The sequence below is a fragment of the Symsagittifera roscoffensis genome, chromosome 1, assembly GCF_963678635.1.
Source record: "Symsagittifera roscoffensis chromosome 1, txSymRosc1.1, whole genome shotgun sequence".
Lineage (NCBI taxonomy): Eukaryota > Metazoa > Xenacoelomorpha > Acoela > Convolutidae > Symsagittifera > Symsagittifera roscoffensis.
This window is the reverse complement of record NC_087062.1, coordinates 91090823-91107682: the sequence shown is the minus strand read 5'-3', so window position 1 is coordinate 91107682 and position 16860 is coordinate 91090823. Positions and strand designations below refer to the sequence as shown.

The 16860-nt window shown below is 36.1% G+C and overlaps 4 protein-coding genes and 1 long non-coding RNA gene across 5 annotated transcripts in view; 3 read left to right on the top strand and 2 right to left on the bottom strand.

Annotated features, from left to right (window-relative positions):
- LOC134852115 (uncharacterized) overlaps window positions 1–16860 on the bottom strand; it is a 380695-nt gene that overhangs the window by 221641 nt on the left and 142194 nt on the right. The window lies entirely within an intron of this gene.
- Window positions 1–16860, top strand: part of LOC134852134 (heat shock 70 kDa protein 13-like) — a 162732-nt gene that overhangs the window by 7774 nt on the left and 138098 nt on the right. The window lies entirely within an intron of this gene.
- Window positions 1–16860, top strand: part of LOC134852143 (CDK-activating kinase assembly factor MAT1-like) — a 138978-nt gene that overhangs the window by 7778 nt on the left and 114340 nt on the right. The window lies entirely within an intron of this gene.
- Window positions 12676–13581, bottom strand: LOC134852073 (uncharacterized). Its single transcript, XR_010164269.1, has 2 exons — window positions 13519–13581; window positions 12676–13433 (listed from the first exon to the last, which is right to left on the bottom strand). It is a non-coding gene; the product is annotated as an uncharacterized LOC134852073 (long non-coding RNA).
- LOC134852064 (transcription factor Sox-2-like) lies at window positions 13422–15415 on the top strand. The gene is made up of 2 exons (XM_063868347.1): window positions 13422–14145; window positions 14441–15415. Exons 1-2 carry the CDS (start codon window positions 13758–13760, stop codon window positions 15199–15201), a joined length of 1149 nt encoding a protein of 382 aa, XP_063724417.1. The 5' UTR covers window positions 13422–13757; the 3' UTR covers window positions 15202–15415.

Genomic DNA, 16860 nt, shown 5'->3' with positions numbered 1-16860 from the left:
GGGATTCTTGTTATCCTAATTTGCTTAAATCAATTCTGGATTTGATAACTATTCAAAAACGAACCACAATCACGATTCTACTCAAGCATTGGGCACCATTTTTCGCGCCCAAAAATACATCTTTTGTGACTTTTGTGCACATTTTCATCAGCTGATTCAGGCGATTGTTACGAACGGGACAATGGGCCAATTTCAGGCGGCAACAATGGAAAACAGGAGAGAAAAGGGCCGGAATGACAGAAAGGAAAAAGAGGTAGAAAAAATACAGAAGCTTATAGAAATGGCAACAAAAGGGGGCGCACAATTAAAAGTTGATAATATTGGCACAAGTGAAAAGCTTTGTTTAACTCCAAAAATCAAACATTCATTGTCACGTTACAATTTACGCAAAATGAGCACAAAGGCTCTTTTATCCACCCATGAATGACAGGGGAGAGAGTTGCGCTATTGTGTAATGCAGAATTAGGGATGCTGAATAAATTGAGTGAACAAAAGTGGGAAAATGAAGCAGATAATGATGGAAAACAGATGAAGCTTTTTCGATTAATTATTAACACCATCCGAGCTGAAACCATAGAATTAATTGCGCGCTATGGCTCTTAAAAAGTCTAGTGTATTCAAATTAGGCAAACATCTCTCGAATTCAATCAGAATGGAACTAACAATGAAAATAAAGGAAAGCAAAGGCCTCTTTTTTGAAGTATTGTAGCTGCATCAGGTAAACCTGCGGTCAGTTTTTTGTCCGTCATTCATAAAATATCAACAAAATGAGACCCGACACAGACAATGGTTGAAAAGAACCCGGTCTTTCCGATTCAAATGGAAAACAAAACCAAATTGTGCGCTTTGTTTTGACATAAAAGGTGATAAACACACCATTCAGGTCCATTAAGATGCAAGTTGTTCTCTGAAAAGAGACCGTATCTTATAAATAAGGCTTACTTTTGCTTTCAACTTTGAAGGATTCGGAATTGTTGCAGCCTACTTAGAGACGTTGATCTCAACAGGCTTTCAAAACTATAAGAAATTAGGATAGCTAGTTCCTGCGCAAGAAGCACAAAGTTCAGACCACAATGATAGAAAAGCTGAAATTTTTAAAAATCAATTTCATGTTCTTTGTATGATAAGAGGATCTGAACGAAAGCAAAACTTGTACATACTCGATAGTAATCGAATACAAAGCAAGTTCTACAACAATTTTTTTTGAAAAAAAAGTAGAAAAAAAACATTCTTTTCCACGGGAGGCCCTGGGAAATTTTGTAGAAGTTTTTTTATGTCATTCCAATCACGAATAAAGCTTTGAAACGTTCTAATTGTTTTGCTTATTTTTTCGCACAATAATTATTAATTTTTTTTAGAAAACTGTTTGAGCTGAGAGAGCGTTAAATGAAGCTCTCAAAACTAGTTTTCCTTTTATTTAAGTCGTCTTTTTAGCCTAAATGACTAATTTCATACAACGAGCGTTACTCGTACGCTTTAATCGCTCGAAGCAAGAACAAAACTCAAAATTTCATAAAGGTTCTTCTCGACACTGGAACAATTTTTTCAATGTCGTCCAAATCACGGTTGAAAGGGCTTTCATACGATATATCATCACTTAACATATTCAGATAACTATTCATGATTTTGCATAGAATAATAAGAAGAAACTATAACACACAAAAACAAAATTTCTAACCACTTTCATTGCCAGAATAATAAAAGCACAAGATTTCTACACAGGCGAAGCAAAGCTTCGCACCACTTTCGATACAACTCAAAAAAAAGAAAACGAGACGGAGACCATAAATAACGGAAATAACAAAATTGAAAAAAATATTGGGAAAAAATAAAAAATAATTTCAGAAAAACACACCTAATAGTATTAAATAAGCTTTCAGTATTTACTAAGCAGCACCTGAGCCGACAAGTGCGTAGACGCCCAAAAAAATGCCATAAAAATGGTTATCATAAAAAATTTGAGCAATTAAGTTTTGTAACTTTCAAATCTTTAAAAAGAATCTACCTGAATGTATCAAGAAAATCAATCATTTTTTTTTCATTTGGAGCGACACAAAATAAGGTAAGCCGATTAAAAATAAGTCGAAACCATTTAGGCCGAACAAAATTTTTTGAGCGAAAAAGAAAAATGAAAAAATATATACAACGAAGGGGTATTAACTTTTGAAATTATAGGAGTAAACAAAAATACTAGCATCTACGATGAAACTTGCTAGCAGCACAAGAAAAATCCATCAATAAAACAGATGGGCCGACAATGATTGGAAAAGATTGCCTGACAAACTTTTTAAAACTCAATATTTTCCGTTCGAAACTAAGGCAATCCTGGCCGGATTCGAATATCCCGATGTTGCAAAAAAAAACGACAAAGGAAAATCCGACAACTCAATTTTCCCCGAATTTTTTTTTCATTTACATACGTCAAAGGTCTCGAATTGGCTAAGGTTCTATAATATGGCAACTTCACAAGTGCAAAGGAACCTGAAGTTGGTAATATTCATTAAAAAAGCAGGTTGATATCTGGTAAGAAAAGTTTATGGAGAAAGAGAAAAAGTCTAGTTCCCGATTTTGACGCTTGCTCTCGCAAGTTTAAAAACAACAAAGGAAAAATTGGGTGGTTGCATAATTATTAAAAGTTATATCCCATGCCACATTGTTATATACCAAACGAAAAAATCTGCGGTTTTTTAACTCAGATTAATTCAAAAACGCGCATTGAATTTTTTCGCTGTATATGCTGGGGAAGACCTGTGGTATGCATAAACGTGCGTTTCAGGGGTCTCAACCGGTTTCGCTCGATATCGGTATTTGAATAATTTCAAAGAAAAAGTTCACAATTTTTTGTTCCTTTAATTTCTACTACACCGACGCGAAGCTGAGCTTGGCACCACTTGCGATACAAAAATATATGCCGTCAAAAACAGAAAACTTAAAAAAAGCCGAAAAAATCAAAAACGTTTTTTAAACTATAAAAAAGTTATTAAGTACCCCATCCTCAAAACAAAAAAATTTTCGCTCGTCGAACGTTGCAATAACAAACGACTAAGCCGATACAAAATAGGCAAAACTTATTAAGCCCAAAAAATACTTGTAAAGCTGAAACTAAAAAAAAAATTTGAAAAAATTAGGACTAAAGTTATTAAGTCCACCTCACCCTCGAATTATACGAACAAAAACATTTTTTGCTCATCAAACGACGCAATAAGAGGCCACTAAGCAGATATAATATAGGCCGACACCTATCAAGCCGAAAGAAGGAAGAAAAAATTCAAAAAATGAAATTTTAACAAAAAAGAAAATTTCGAACTGGACAGATATTTAAAACGCCAACAAGCGCATCATATATCTGTAGCGCTAAATTTGTTGCTAAAAGAGGCTTTCAGGAAATAAGTCCAGATGAAAAGCGTCCTGTGAACAAAATTATTTACGGGAAAAAGTCTAGTATCCGATTGCAATACCTTTGCTTATCGCAAGGGTAAACAGGCGATGCAATCAGAACTTTTTAATTTTTGAAACCAGACAATCAAAATTTCAGGTAAATGAGACATAAATCTCTATTTGTAGCTTTCTTATGACAGTGTAAAAAGAAAAAACGAACATAAATCTTGAGTCGTTTAAAAAAATTCTTTAAAAGTTTGAACACAATATCTTGGCACTTAATTACCAACACCATTAACGAAATAAACCAAAGTTACTTTCCATTTCAGCAAATTGCTTAGGTCTGCAGAAAATTTATGGCTAGGAAAACTCAGCCGACAAAAAGCAACAAACAAACGATAGTGCGACAACCGAAATTTGCAGAAATCTTCGTTACATGCTGCCGTACCATTCTTAAGCCTGTACCATAACCGCTCAAAAGAAGTCTTATCGGACCTATCAAAAGAAGTCTGCGGGAAGTCTTATCTTCGTATTTTTGATCCCGATTGATGGCGGAAACAATCGTTTGGTAGCGGACTATTGCATAGAACGTCCCAATTCTCGGAAATAACGATGATGATTGTGATCTTTTAGTTTACGCACCTCTTCTGCGACTCAGAAGTTAAACTAAACGCAAATGATGTTAAAGCTCGTCTTAAACATATACCTCGCTACGGTACTAGGTAAATGATAAGACGACAGGCCATTAAGACGACAAAACATTAAGACGACAAATAAGCGTTATTACATAATAAATGAGCAGTTCGAGATTAAGCGGTTTAAATTTCGGAGAATTACAATGTGGAGAATTACGTGTAGCGTCGTCTTGAAGTCCCATCAAAAACAGTTGTCGTCTTAACGGCTGTCATCTTATTTGCCGGTTACCCCACGCTACAACCGGAGACCTTTTAAGTAATTTCAATCAGCTAGCTCGTCGGCATCATAAAAAGCGGAAAGAATAGAGCAGAATAGGATACTCTCATCTCACAGAGGATGCGATTGAATGGAGTGATTATTGCACAAGAGACGACTGCGAGGGGGGGGGGGGGCAGTATAACGGGAGCATAGGGCCACTAGTGGGCCACCCGCGGGGCCATAGAGTGCAAACAATACCTGTTTCATATGGGAGAGAATGGGAAAAATAATTAATTTAGGTGTGAATGGGGGCTGCATAATGGGATAAATTTGTCTCAATTTTCCCAATGCAGAATGGGGCTATAATGGTGTGAAACAGATGCATTGTTTGGCATTGGTGAGGAGGCTATGAGGCTAGTTGATTGCATGGGGTTTTGATTGATGTTACACTAAGGAGTAAATTAAATCATTTGTACCCTGCCAATGCCCAAAGCAAAACACTTCAAATTAAATTAACTTCTCCCATTTCAATTCAATCGTCTCAAATCGCTATTCAGAGCAAAATATCACGCACACACATACAGTGTAAACAACAAACGGCCAAAAGAGACGCATACAATACTTGACAATACACTGAAAAACAACACTTTCATTAAAACTGTTCATAATGTAAATCGCGGAAAAAAACAGATAAAAACAAAAAATCTGTAACAAAAAGGGATTCTTGCTGCACAAGTATCGTCGAAGGTATCGATCACATACTGTAAAAACATTGAAAAATTCAAAACGAAAGCAATGATTGTTGCTTAGACCATTTGAAAAATGTTGAGGAACTTTGCACTCGGTGTTTTTTTCTTTTTTCTTTTTGTTTTCCACGCAAAATCAGGAACCAAAAATTAACTTTAGGAATGGGTCGAGTGATATATCATATCATATGGACTTTTCATTCATGATTCAAACGATATTAAAATTTTCCAAAACATTTTCCCAGAGTTGAAAAATTGGTTTAAAATTTCGGAGTTTAAGTCCAATTTCGAGCGAATAAAGCGACTGAGTAACATTCTTTATATATAAATATTGGCCATTAAGGCAAAAAAACTTGATTTTACTAAAAAAGAAGATTTAAACAAGTTTTTTAGTGTAGTTTTTTACGAATGTAGTTTTTGGCAACCGGCTATCCTTGCTTTAATGTATAGTTTTTCGAAGTCAACTTACAAAAAACGGTCTCTATCGGCGAAAAAAGAGCCACTCTTCTGCCGTCAGATGCGGGTTGCTCAGTTGAAAGGCTTTTTGACCAACTTTTACTTGATGCAAAACTTCCCGGGTCTTTTGGGTTATACCCCCCCCCCCCCCCCTAAGATGAAAAATTGGAATACAATTTTTAATAATATAATTGGGACATTGTTACTAGGAAATGCATTATTATGCGACTGGTAAAAACGAAGCATTTATAGTTAATGGAGCCTCTGTTTTCTCCAATTTTCGCCAGTTTTCTGCGCATAAATTTCAATAAACGGATGCCAAATGCGTTTTAAATGGTCGTTAAACTCTTACTTTTTTGGCATTTTCTAGCTTGAATTAACGCTCGGGATATCAGCCCTGCATGTTTAAGTAAAACTAGTCTACTTTGTAAGACAGATTTTCATTTTCGATTTTATCATTTAGGGGCGGGGGTAGAACCGAAAAGACCCAATTTTGCATACACGTGTACCGAGAAGAAAACACCAAACCGACCTATTTCGGAAAATATTCTCAATCTAGTTTAAACTAACACATTTTGCATCAATTTCAAGACATTTTTTGAAAACAGGCTGATCCACTACAATAGGGACAATGAGAATCACCTCCAACTCTGACGGTCAATCAAAGAACGGCCGCGGCCGAGTGGGTAAGGCATACGCCTCTCACAGTGAGGGTCCTGCCTTCAAATCTCACTTCGGTCATGGTTGGAAGAGTCGCAGTGCCATCTGCCTCCTCAAGTTGAGACCGGCTACGGTGAAATGGATGACCCTACCATGGGGGGGGGGGGGGGTCATCCATTTTTGCATTGATTAACCGGGGTTAAAAAATGGGCGATGAAAATGCGACTGGCGATGAAAAGTATGAGCTAGCGTCCTAGTCCCAACATTATTCTCTTGATGAAAAGAAAAATATGAAAACAATTAGGAAAATGAACATTCCTTTTAGGCGAAAATAAATTATCTCTTTTGCAAGGCAGGGGGTTCAAATAGCAAAATAAGTTAGCCGCCCCTCTATTCATTTTTTACATCCCTATATAATGGCTAATGCAAGTTGCTCTTTTTCTCTTTTAATTATGAAATAAAGAATAACAATTTGGTTGATTGTCTACTTTGTGATGTTGAAAAATGCGGAAACAAACAAGCGGCAAATTTCGAGGGAGGGACTTTTTGGTATGGGAACTAGGAAACAAAAACCGGGAACTTTTCCTCTGTTGCAGGCTGTTTTAGCGGTATTGTTGCTCATTTAACGTTGCCGTTTTCTTTTTTTTTTCAACAAAAAAATGGACATAAAAAGAGCTATTTTAGAGCTAATTTCTCTCTTTTATCTATCAGATGTCTTCTCTTCATTCTCTCATGCGAGTTGACGCAGTAACCGCCCCCAACATATCGCTTCGCTTGCGTTTCTAGTTGTTCTCTCATTAAGGTATTGATAGGGGAGTTAATTTGTTATTGAGCTACTTTGCCTAATAGCTTTGTTTAATTTTTATATTGGATGAAAAAAGGTACAAAATTGGAAAAGCCTCTTTGTTATGACTTGAAAGCTTTTGATTCTATGAATCGTTATTCTCAAATACATCAAACAATTCCTAACAGACTTTGTGGAGTCGGGGAAATTTCGCCAATTGACAAACTAATTAATTTTTTAAAACCGAAACAACAAAACACTAAACACGTGTTAAAACACTGCTTCGTCACTTTTCAAACAAAATCACTCCAAGCGATCGAACTCTTCCTCTTTCCCTCATTTTCCCCTTTTTATTCCCTAAAACAACAAAAAAATGAGCAACAAAAACCCTTTTCACAGGCAAATATTCACTAATAGTAGCAAAATAATGAGCACAAAATCAACTCAAAAGCTAGTTAATCTAATGGAATACTTAATTTGTTGATAGATTGCCGCTCCTAAGAGTTCTTCAACGTGTGATAAGCAATAAATTAGTTGATACAAGCACCCTAATATGCGATTGGGATACCTTTTTGGCTATTGATGCCGTTTATAGGACCTGTAATTGTCCCAATTAATCTCAACTGTCCTCAAGTTACAGTGCCCGGAAAGCAATGAAAAGATCACGACTGATTGAAGGCTACATTTCTTAGGCGTGAACTAAATTTCAACCAGAAATGATAACTGTACGGGCCAACCTGAACTAGTTTGAAGGAACAAGGAGAACTTGGAAACTCGTTGCGGTTCAATATGTAAGCTATGACTTATAGATGATTAAGCAAGCAACAGTACCCGATGCGCAAATCACTGTCCGGAGTTCAAATCCTTAACCGATCACCCGAGAAGAAACCTTTTACAGCTATTTTATGATACTTTTCAATTCTACTTAACACATTTATAATCAATCTTTACAAAAATTGCCCAACAATGGTATTTTATGAAGATCAAATTGTACAAATGCTTGGAAACCAACTTGATTCAGAGATGAAAAGAATCGATAAATTCTTTAAAAAGTTGAGAATTGACCCCTTGGTGTAAATGTTAGATCTTACCCTTAATAATTAATCTTCAGATAAATCTAGAGAGTTGTTCCAAAAATAATTTCTAGACTAGCTATTTGCTGTTGCTGAACAAGAAACCCGGAATGTTACTGACCAGTTTTCTCTGAAAAAAAATGGGGATTTTTTATTTCATTTTTTAAGAGGAGAGTGCTAACTTAACTAAATTTTAACAGAAAAATCTTTGTCTCTTTAGTGACATAATTGCTGACGGAAAAGAGTTTATCGGCTACTTGATTAATTAACTCTTCGCTCTGAATTAATCTGAAAAGCTTAAATTTTTTAACTGTTCTGTCTCACCGGAAAAAACTCTCACACTTACAATACAACACAAACAGAAAATGCCATCCTAACCGCCCGCGAATGAGCCAGAGTCCACTGTCAAAAAAATATTTTGTCTCCAATCGAGTTTAATTTGAGGAAAACAATCCACGAACACAGTTGCCCGCGTTAGATGTTTTGTAACTCTTTGAAGATTTGGAATCTCCCGAAGCACACACATGCAAAAAATACATTTTCGCTCTTCAAGTGATGCAATATAAGGCGGCTGAGACTGAGCCGATATTCAAAAAGCTGATGCCATTTAAGCCGAATAATAAACTTCTAGCAAAAAAATAAAACAGACAACAGACACATCAAAAAACGAACCGAAAGCCAATAAGTCGAAATACCACGATAACAAAAACTTCACAATTTTGTTTGAATTGATGTTCAATTTAAGACAAACACGTCCAGCAAAAAAATAGCTTGCGTTAAATAAGTTTTCGGAAACATTTATCGAGCAGTAACTAAGCTGACAAATTTTCGGTAAACCCCTGGTGAGCCGAAAACAAAATTGGTGTTAAGGAAAATTGTGAGCTATGAAGTTCTGAAATTCTTTAAAATTTTTCGCCTTTTGTATTTCCGGAGGGTTAGTAGAGGAAGGGGGGGTGAAAATTGTGTTTATGTAGTGATATAACAATATTAAACATTATTATTTACTTATCAGAGCTAAATAGTACGTCCACTCTTCGTTCTTCTTGATTATTACAGAAATCGAAAAAAAAAAGATTAAAAACTATCTTTTTCGTGTTTTTGTTCAGATTATTTTCCAGTAACTAGCCGCGACGTTCTGGCAACCCATCAGCAAAAAAATTAGCTCAAAATAAAAGTTTTTTGTTAGCCTACTTCAAGTCGAGACAATGCAGCCAAATGACAATTCAGTCATTAAAGAACAAGTTATGCGCAGTTGACTGGCAATGAATAATTAACTGTCTCCCGATTAAAGCTTTGATGAAAATTTGTCTACAACCATGCGCATATTTTGTCTTTAATGTTTAGCCCCAATTGTTCCTTTACTTTAGCTGAATTGCTTTGACTTGACTTTGAATCAGAGAAAAAACCATCATTGAAACAAATCTGTATATCATGAAAGCCATGAACGAAAAAAAATCAGGACATTGAGACAAACATTTCTTTCACCAACAAAAACAAATATATGTGCCAGAACATCCTACAAGTGGAATTTGCCCATATATTATATTCTCGAGGCGTCCATTCATTGAAAGCTACATTACGCAACGATTCAAAAATTTTTTTAAGTCGTGCATTGATTAATTGAAGTTTGACTTGAAACGAAACGAACATGGCGTTATCGGATGTCGGATTTGAATGTTTCGCTGAGCTACTTACCTCTAAATCGAGTTTAAAACACATTGATACAAATCATAGCTTGTTCTTAATGCTATAATTTCATAATGACGAATTGTCTCCTTGTCCATGATTCTGGGCTATTTTGTTGAATATCTTGTTCCATTATGGGAAAAATACGAGGCTTCAGCCAATTTTTCAACAATCTATGCTATTATGGAAAGACAATAGATTCCAGTATTTGCGCAAAACGAACCACTTTCAATAATTCAGCCTAAAAAATACAAAGCACGTTTCTTTTAACATAAGATAAAATATAAAACTGCGAAAAATTTGAACAGCTGGCCCTCATTGCTCAAACATTGCTTGAAAAATGCACGAAAAGAAAGCTTTGAAACTAACTCAAGAGAAGTCCCTTCTTCCAGGTGCAGTGAACCTGCCTCCCATCTAAGCAGTTTGGATTTTCAGGCTGACTTCTATGACACAAAAGGGTCGATTTTTCAGTTCAAATGAATAAATAAACTATAAACGAGCATACAATTCTTCGGCTCCGATTCTTCCATAGCTAATATATTCCATTATGATTAAAAAAAACGAAGCAAAAATTAAGGAAAATGGATGAATTAATCAAAATACAACATTCGAAGTCAGACCAGATTTGACAAATATTTGCCTAGCTAAGGAAAAAAAATTTTCATTCAGATCTTCACTCACTTCAAAAGCAAAACACAATCTTGCAGAGGTAATTCAGGAAATTAGAAGAGAGACACAACAAGAAAACTTTGATACATCGATAACATAGCCAGGGGCGGATCTAGGATTCTCTCGAGGGTGCATGGGGGCGGATTTTTAAAAAGTTGCCCATAATTTTGTTGACCTTTTTTCAGGTCAATCAAATTTATGAAGCGCTCTCAGAGCACTAAAAAGATCCTATTTTGACAAAGATTTCTGCACCGCAGGTAAATTTTTGAAAAAAAAATGGGTGACAATTTTTTGGCACACGCTCTTGTTCAAAATTAGTACATATTGGCGCCAAAAACGCCTTTAGAAAAACTTGCGGGTTGCGCGCCGAAAATAAATGTGTTACCAATAATACCAAAAGGGGCCGGTGAGGCGGTCGAACCCCTGAGGGAGGGGACGTACCACTTAAATTCGGTGAATCAACTGAAAGGTGAATCAACTGAAACAGATAAAACTTGTTTGAAAAATGACTTGTTTGACACACAGGCGAAACTTCGCTCCGCAAACACTAGCGATATCCCAAAAAGAAAAAACAGTTCTATAAAGAGCAATAAGAAAAAGTAGAAATAAGCCTCGAATTAGTAAAAGTTCGGGTACGTCTCGGATTCAATCTGCGACCTATAGCGACCTAGAGAATATGAGTCTCACGCACTAACCTCTTAGCCAATGACGCTTGATAAATTGCAAATACTAGCCACAATAAAGCAGAGAGCAGATGCTATGAAATTTCCAATGCTACAGATCGTGATTATAGCAAAAAAGTGAACACTTCCACATTCAGTGAACATTTTTATTTGCGAGTTCGGTTAGAAAAAATAAGGTTAGTACTAATACATTATGCTCGTCGCTAGAGTAAGAATTGAACTCAAACAGATAATAACTAGTTTGAAAAATGACTTTTTTGAAAAATTTTTAACTTTCGTAATGTCAAGAAAATATTTATTTGACCTCAAATTTTTTTATCACCGTTTTTGATCAAACTAACCCAATTTGAGAACACAAAATCAATGATCATATTTTTCCACTGGAATTGAAATCCACTATTGAAACTGAAAGACAACCAAGCGCGATTTGCATTTTGACAGAGGCGAAGCTGCACTGGGCAAAAAGAATCAAATGGCAAAAGTATCTTTACAAAGCATCAATATAGCCATCATACATTTGGAAAATATTAAATCCACTAAAGGAAACCAAAAAGCTTTTAAGATCATTCAAATTTCAACAAGAAAAAAGATCACGCGAAAACTAATGAATTTCAAGAATGTTCCTTATCTAATAATCAGCTAGAGTAGCCGACAGTTGTGGAAGTAGTAGAGAAAGTTCCGACCACAAAGATTTTGAGAAAAAAACTTTCAAAAAGGTACTTTTTCTTTTAAAAACTGAGTGCGTTTCTGTGCCTGGTGTGATGAGAAAAACAAGATAAAGCTTATAACATTACCAAAGGTAGCATAATATACTACAATTGCATTTGTTTTTTTTTTGCAGGGAAAACCACAATTAATAATCAAAAACTAGTTTTCCTGGAGAAAACTAAGGCTTTAACAGCTTAAACAAAAGCTTCCTGTTAAAAAAAGTACTCAATCGCTTTACTTGCTCGAAATTCAGACTAAAAGACAAAAAATTTCAAACTGGTTTTTCTCGACGCTGAGAAAACTTTCTGGTCCTTTTAATGTCGTTCGAATCACGACTGTGAAAGGGTTTCTACGCTGAGAAAACTTTCTGGTCCTTTTAATGTCGTTCGAATCACGACTGTGAAGGGGTTTCTATATGATACATCACTCGACTCAGTTCTGATGATCGTTTGAGGTGTCTGATTTTACGAGAAAAAAATTAAACACAAGAAACATCCGAAGACAACGCTGCTCCCCACTTTCAGAGGTAGGTAGTTTCGTCATTTTAAATTTTTCAGTTCTCCTGAAGCAATTGATACGTGATATCAGAGCCAACAACTTCTGCGCCACATGCGAATTTCTGAGCAAACGTGCTGAGAATGTCCATTATGGCACTTTTTTGAAGGATTCCAACAAACAGTATATATTTTCTCGCGCGCCCTTCTAAAACAGCGTATCTTGGCGCATAAATTAACTTCATCCAATTGTTGGAACTCAATACAGCTGCAGATCTAAGTTTCTTGTGTGTGCGTGGCTGTCGGATCTTTGATACCATCGTAGTGGCTTGTTGAAAACACGACTGGTTTGGCCTGGAGAATACTCAACATCATTGATCATAAACCGAAGAGCTGGCCTAGAGAGTACTCTACATCATTGATTATACATCGAAGAGCGCGCGGTAGATGTTGATTGTAAATTACAAGAGGATCACAAAAGCAAACATAAAACTTGAATGTGAGAGGCTTTATCTGGTAAAGTGCGTATTTGAAATGAATTGGCAAACTTTGCAACAACAGATCAATGAAATCAATTAAGATCCGCCAAAGGAAGTGAGAGTGAATTGTACTTGTCATTCAAACACCTTATCAAGTTGATTATGATAATTAACCATCAAATCATAAACTGATATTGACTGCACAACAAACACCCAAACAACCTTTCAACACTACTTGGCCAATGCCGGTATAAATTAAACCAATAAATTCACTTGAGAAGTGATGATATTTCAAGCTACAAAGACTGACCAAATTTGACCAGCTACCTAAATGAGCACTAAACCAACAGCGGGGATTTCTTCTGGCCCCAATTTACAAGAGATATCTCTTACAAAGCATACAAACTACATCTGTAAATCAATCAAATCAATTTTTGATGCTTCCGGTCAACCCAGTTGAGGTATGTTTGCTCCCAACACGTGAAACCAAATTTAATAGTTAAACTTAATTGACATTTTGTCACCATTGGACCTAATTATGATAGCGATAGGGTACGATTATTATCATTAATTCATTTTAGAATCAATATACTTTGTTACATCTTACATCCTGTATTACACTGAGTAAATCAATTTGAAGATATCTATTCTCCTATTTGTTGGAATGATTGTCCAATCACATTCAAGCTGGTTCCTTGCTGATGGAGCTCAATAGGTGAATACCTGAAGCATAATTTCAACTCCAGCAGCAGCACTTAACAACTGCAATCCAATTGAAATTTGACATTAATTTTTAAAAGCTACTTGCCACAATTTAAGTCCATAAGATCATTATTTCACTTCCTTCCTTTTACACCTTCACAAACACACACTCCATTTCAATTTGTCAAAACTCAATAAAAACAGTCAATAAAAACATCGAATACGAATCAGTTCGTTAAAAAAACTTTCAGTAAATTTCAAAAACTATTCAGCAAAAAACTAATTCCGTTATTTTCCTGAAGAAAGATAAAAACTTGCGAATCAATCACAAATCAAGAAGAAAGAATGTCTCTAAGTCCGACAAATTCAACCGAAGGAAAGGACAGCGACCATGTCAAACGTCCAATGAATGCCTTCATGGTTTGGAGTCGTGGAAAGAGGCGACAAATGGCTCAAGACAACCCGAAAATGCACAACTCGGAAATATCCAAACGACTCGGTGCTGAGTGGAAACTGTTGTCGGACTCGGAGAAACGACCATTCATTGACGAGGCGAAGCGGCTTCGGGCGCTGCACATGAAAGAGCATCCCGACTACAAGTACAGGCCTAGAAGGAAACCCAAGTCGTTTCTGAAGAAGGACAGATATGGGTTCCCGATGCCATACATCGCCAGTTTCAATGATCCCCTCTCCACTGCCAGAGGACTGTTCGCACACCCAGCTGCCACTGCAGGTTTGTCACACTTTTACGTCACAACGCACAATATCTTCAAAAAATTAGAAATCAGGGTTGAATTTCCAAACTGAAAACAATTGGGGGAAAAAAACTACTTAAAGAACAAATTGATTTCCGAAAACATCGAAATAAAAATCCGAAAAAAATTCCACGGCAAGTAAAAAATCAATATTTTTTCTATGACAGAAAAAGTTATAAAGATACGCCTTAAGAAGATCATTTTTACCGTTCATTCATGAACAATGATTTTAATGAGAACACCACAAACTAAACTTGTGTTCTTTAATTTCAGGTATGTTCGGCTCTCTGAACCCACAAGCAGCCAGTTTCTTCAAGCCAACAGGCGTCCCTCACAGCACTCCAGGTGCCAACAACTGGTTCACGAATCCGATGAACTTCTTCGCTGCAAACACAGCCCCCACCGCCTCACTAGCTGCCCAGTTCTCCCCTTTCAGTGGACTAGTTCCGGACCCCGCTTTGATCGCATCCAAACTGGACGCCGTAAATGCATCCATGGGTTCTAGTCTTCACCAACAGCAGCAGCAACAAAACCAGCAGAACTTGTTCACGGCAAATAACTCAACAATGATGAACACCAACACCAGTGCAGCCTCAGTCATAACTAGTATCGCCAATGCTCAGAATGCTGCTTCATTTCTTCCCGCGTTCTACGGGAACCTGATGGCCGGGCAGTCCATGTACAACAGTTCCGCTATGGGCGGAAACAACCACAGCCAGATACTTCAGGCCGGAAACATGCAGAGTAGTGGAAACCGGCTGCAAAATAACACCCATAATGCAATGCAACAGCAACAAAACAACAACAGTATTCAAAATCAACAACATAATCACAGCAATTCTGGGATAAACTGTGGGCAAAATATGATAAAAATGAAACTTGAGGGCAATCAAAATGGACTTGGACAAGTTCAGGAAAACATGGGATCCCTTTTGGGCATGCAGAATCACCCCGCTGTATCGAATGCGACTTCAAACAACCAGTTGAAAAATCCACTCTCCTACATTTTGGCTCCAGTCCAGAGCAATCCCTGAGACTCGATACACTGCTGCGAAGTTAAATGAAAAAATGTGGAAGCAAATTATTCTCACCCGAAGTCACTCATTTAATTAAACTGAACAAAAGAAAACAATTTTTGAATATAGTAATTATAATGCTCTACATTTTTGTATGGAGAAAAATATATTGACTTTTGTAACTATATCATTATAAAAGACAACTTGCTATTTTTGTTAAAAAAATCTTTTGACAGGCAATCATGAGAGATCAAAATATTTTTCAGAAAAAAAATGTAACAAGCCCTGATTAAATGACTAGCCAAAGAAAAATCCAGGGAGGGGTATTAAAATTAAACTGCGAAAGCAAAGGCTCTCCAATGATCAATCACGAAAACTAGTCACGAAATAGCAATGATACTTTCAGAATATAAAAAAAATATATACACATCAGTTCATGAAATCATGAGAAATCAGAGAAGCTGCCTTAAAAAAATATTCTTCAAAGAATTCTTCAGGATGTTACTGCTACTAGAGAGATGCTTCTGTAATCGTACCATAGTATAAAGAGAGCGACTTTAATCCAAAGGTCCTCGAGTAAAGGATTTTGATACAACTCTCGCAAATCGCTTCGAATCCCTTAAGTATTTTTGAAAATCCGTCCAAAAAACTTAAGACTTTCAATAAACATCGTTAATTCAATTCACATCGATTTACTGTATAATATTTAAATTTTGAGCGAGTGGTCTGATTAAAATGTGAATTAGCAACTGCTCTTCAATAATTGAAGCAGAAAATATTGTTCGCGAAGCTTAACTTCGTTGCAATAGAAGAAAACAGCATCTGAAAAAATTATCCCGTGGAAATTCAGGAATTGAACTGAACTTAAAAAGAAATCAGAAGCTAAACCTTGACAAAGCAAAGTATATTTGAGCCTAAAAAACTTGAGACTTTCCTCGAAAAACAAAAAAATCATCTCGACCTATATAAGAGTCTGAACTACGTTAATCGACTCTTAAAAACTGTGAACAAAGCACACGTTGCTTAGATGAACGCGACAAATTTTCAAAAGAACGCTGCGATGCAATAAGAGAGTTCCACTGAAATAAAGAATAAAAGTGTTGTGTAAATAAGATAGAAAATTTCCAAAAAAAATCAACAAATTTACACAGAGGCAAAGTGGAGCTTGGAATCATTTGCAATAATTACAAACATAGCAAGACAAACAAACAGACATGAATTGCGACTTTCAATAAACATCGTTAATTCAATTCACATCGATTTACTGTATAATATTTAAATTTTGAGCGAGTGGTCTGATTAAAATGTGAATTAGCAACTGCTCTTCAATAATTGAAGCAGAAAATAATGTTCGCGAAGCTTAACTTCGTTGCAATAGAAGAAAACAGCATCTGAAAAAATTATCCCGTGGAAATTCAGGAATTGAACTGAACTTAAAAAGAAATCAAAAGCTAAACCTCGACAAAGCAAAGTATATTTGAGCCTAGAAAAAACTTGAGACTTTCCTCGAAAAACAAAAAAATCATCTCGACCTATATAAGAGTCTGAACTACGTTAATCGACTCTTAAAAACTGTGAACAAAGCACACGTTGCTTAGATGAACGCGACAAATTTTCAAAAGAACGCTGCGATGCAATAAGAGAGTTCCACTGAAATAAAGAATACAAGTGTTGTGT

Excerpts from the sequence above, each read along its gene's own strand:
- LOC134852064 (XM_063868347.1), top strand. The coding sequence starts at position 13,758 with ATGTCTCTAAGTCCGACAAATTCAACCGAAGGAAAGGACAGCGACCAT. Across the intron at positions 14,146-14,440 it reads ACACCCAGCTGCCACTGCAG|GTATGTTCGGCTCTCTGAAC; the intron begins GTTTGTCACACT and ends CTTTAATTTCAG.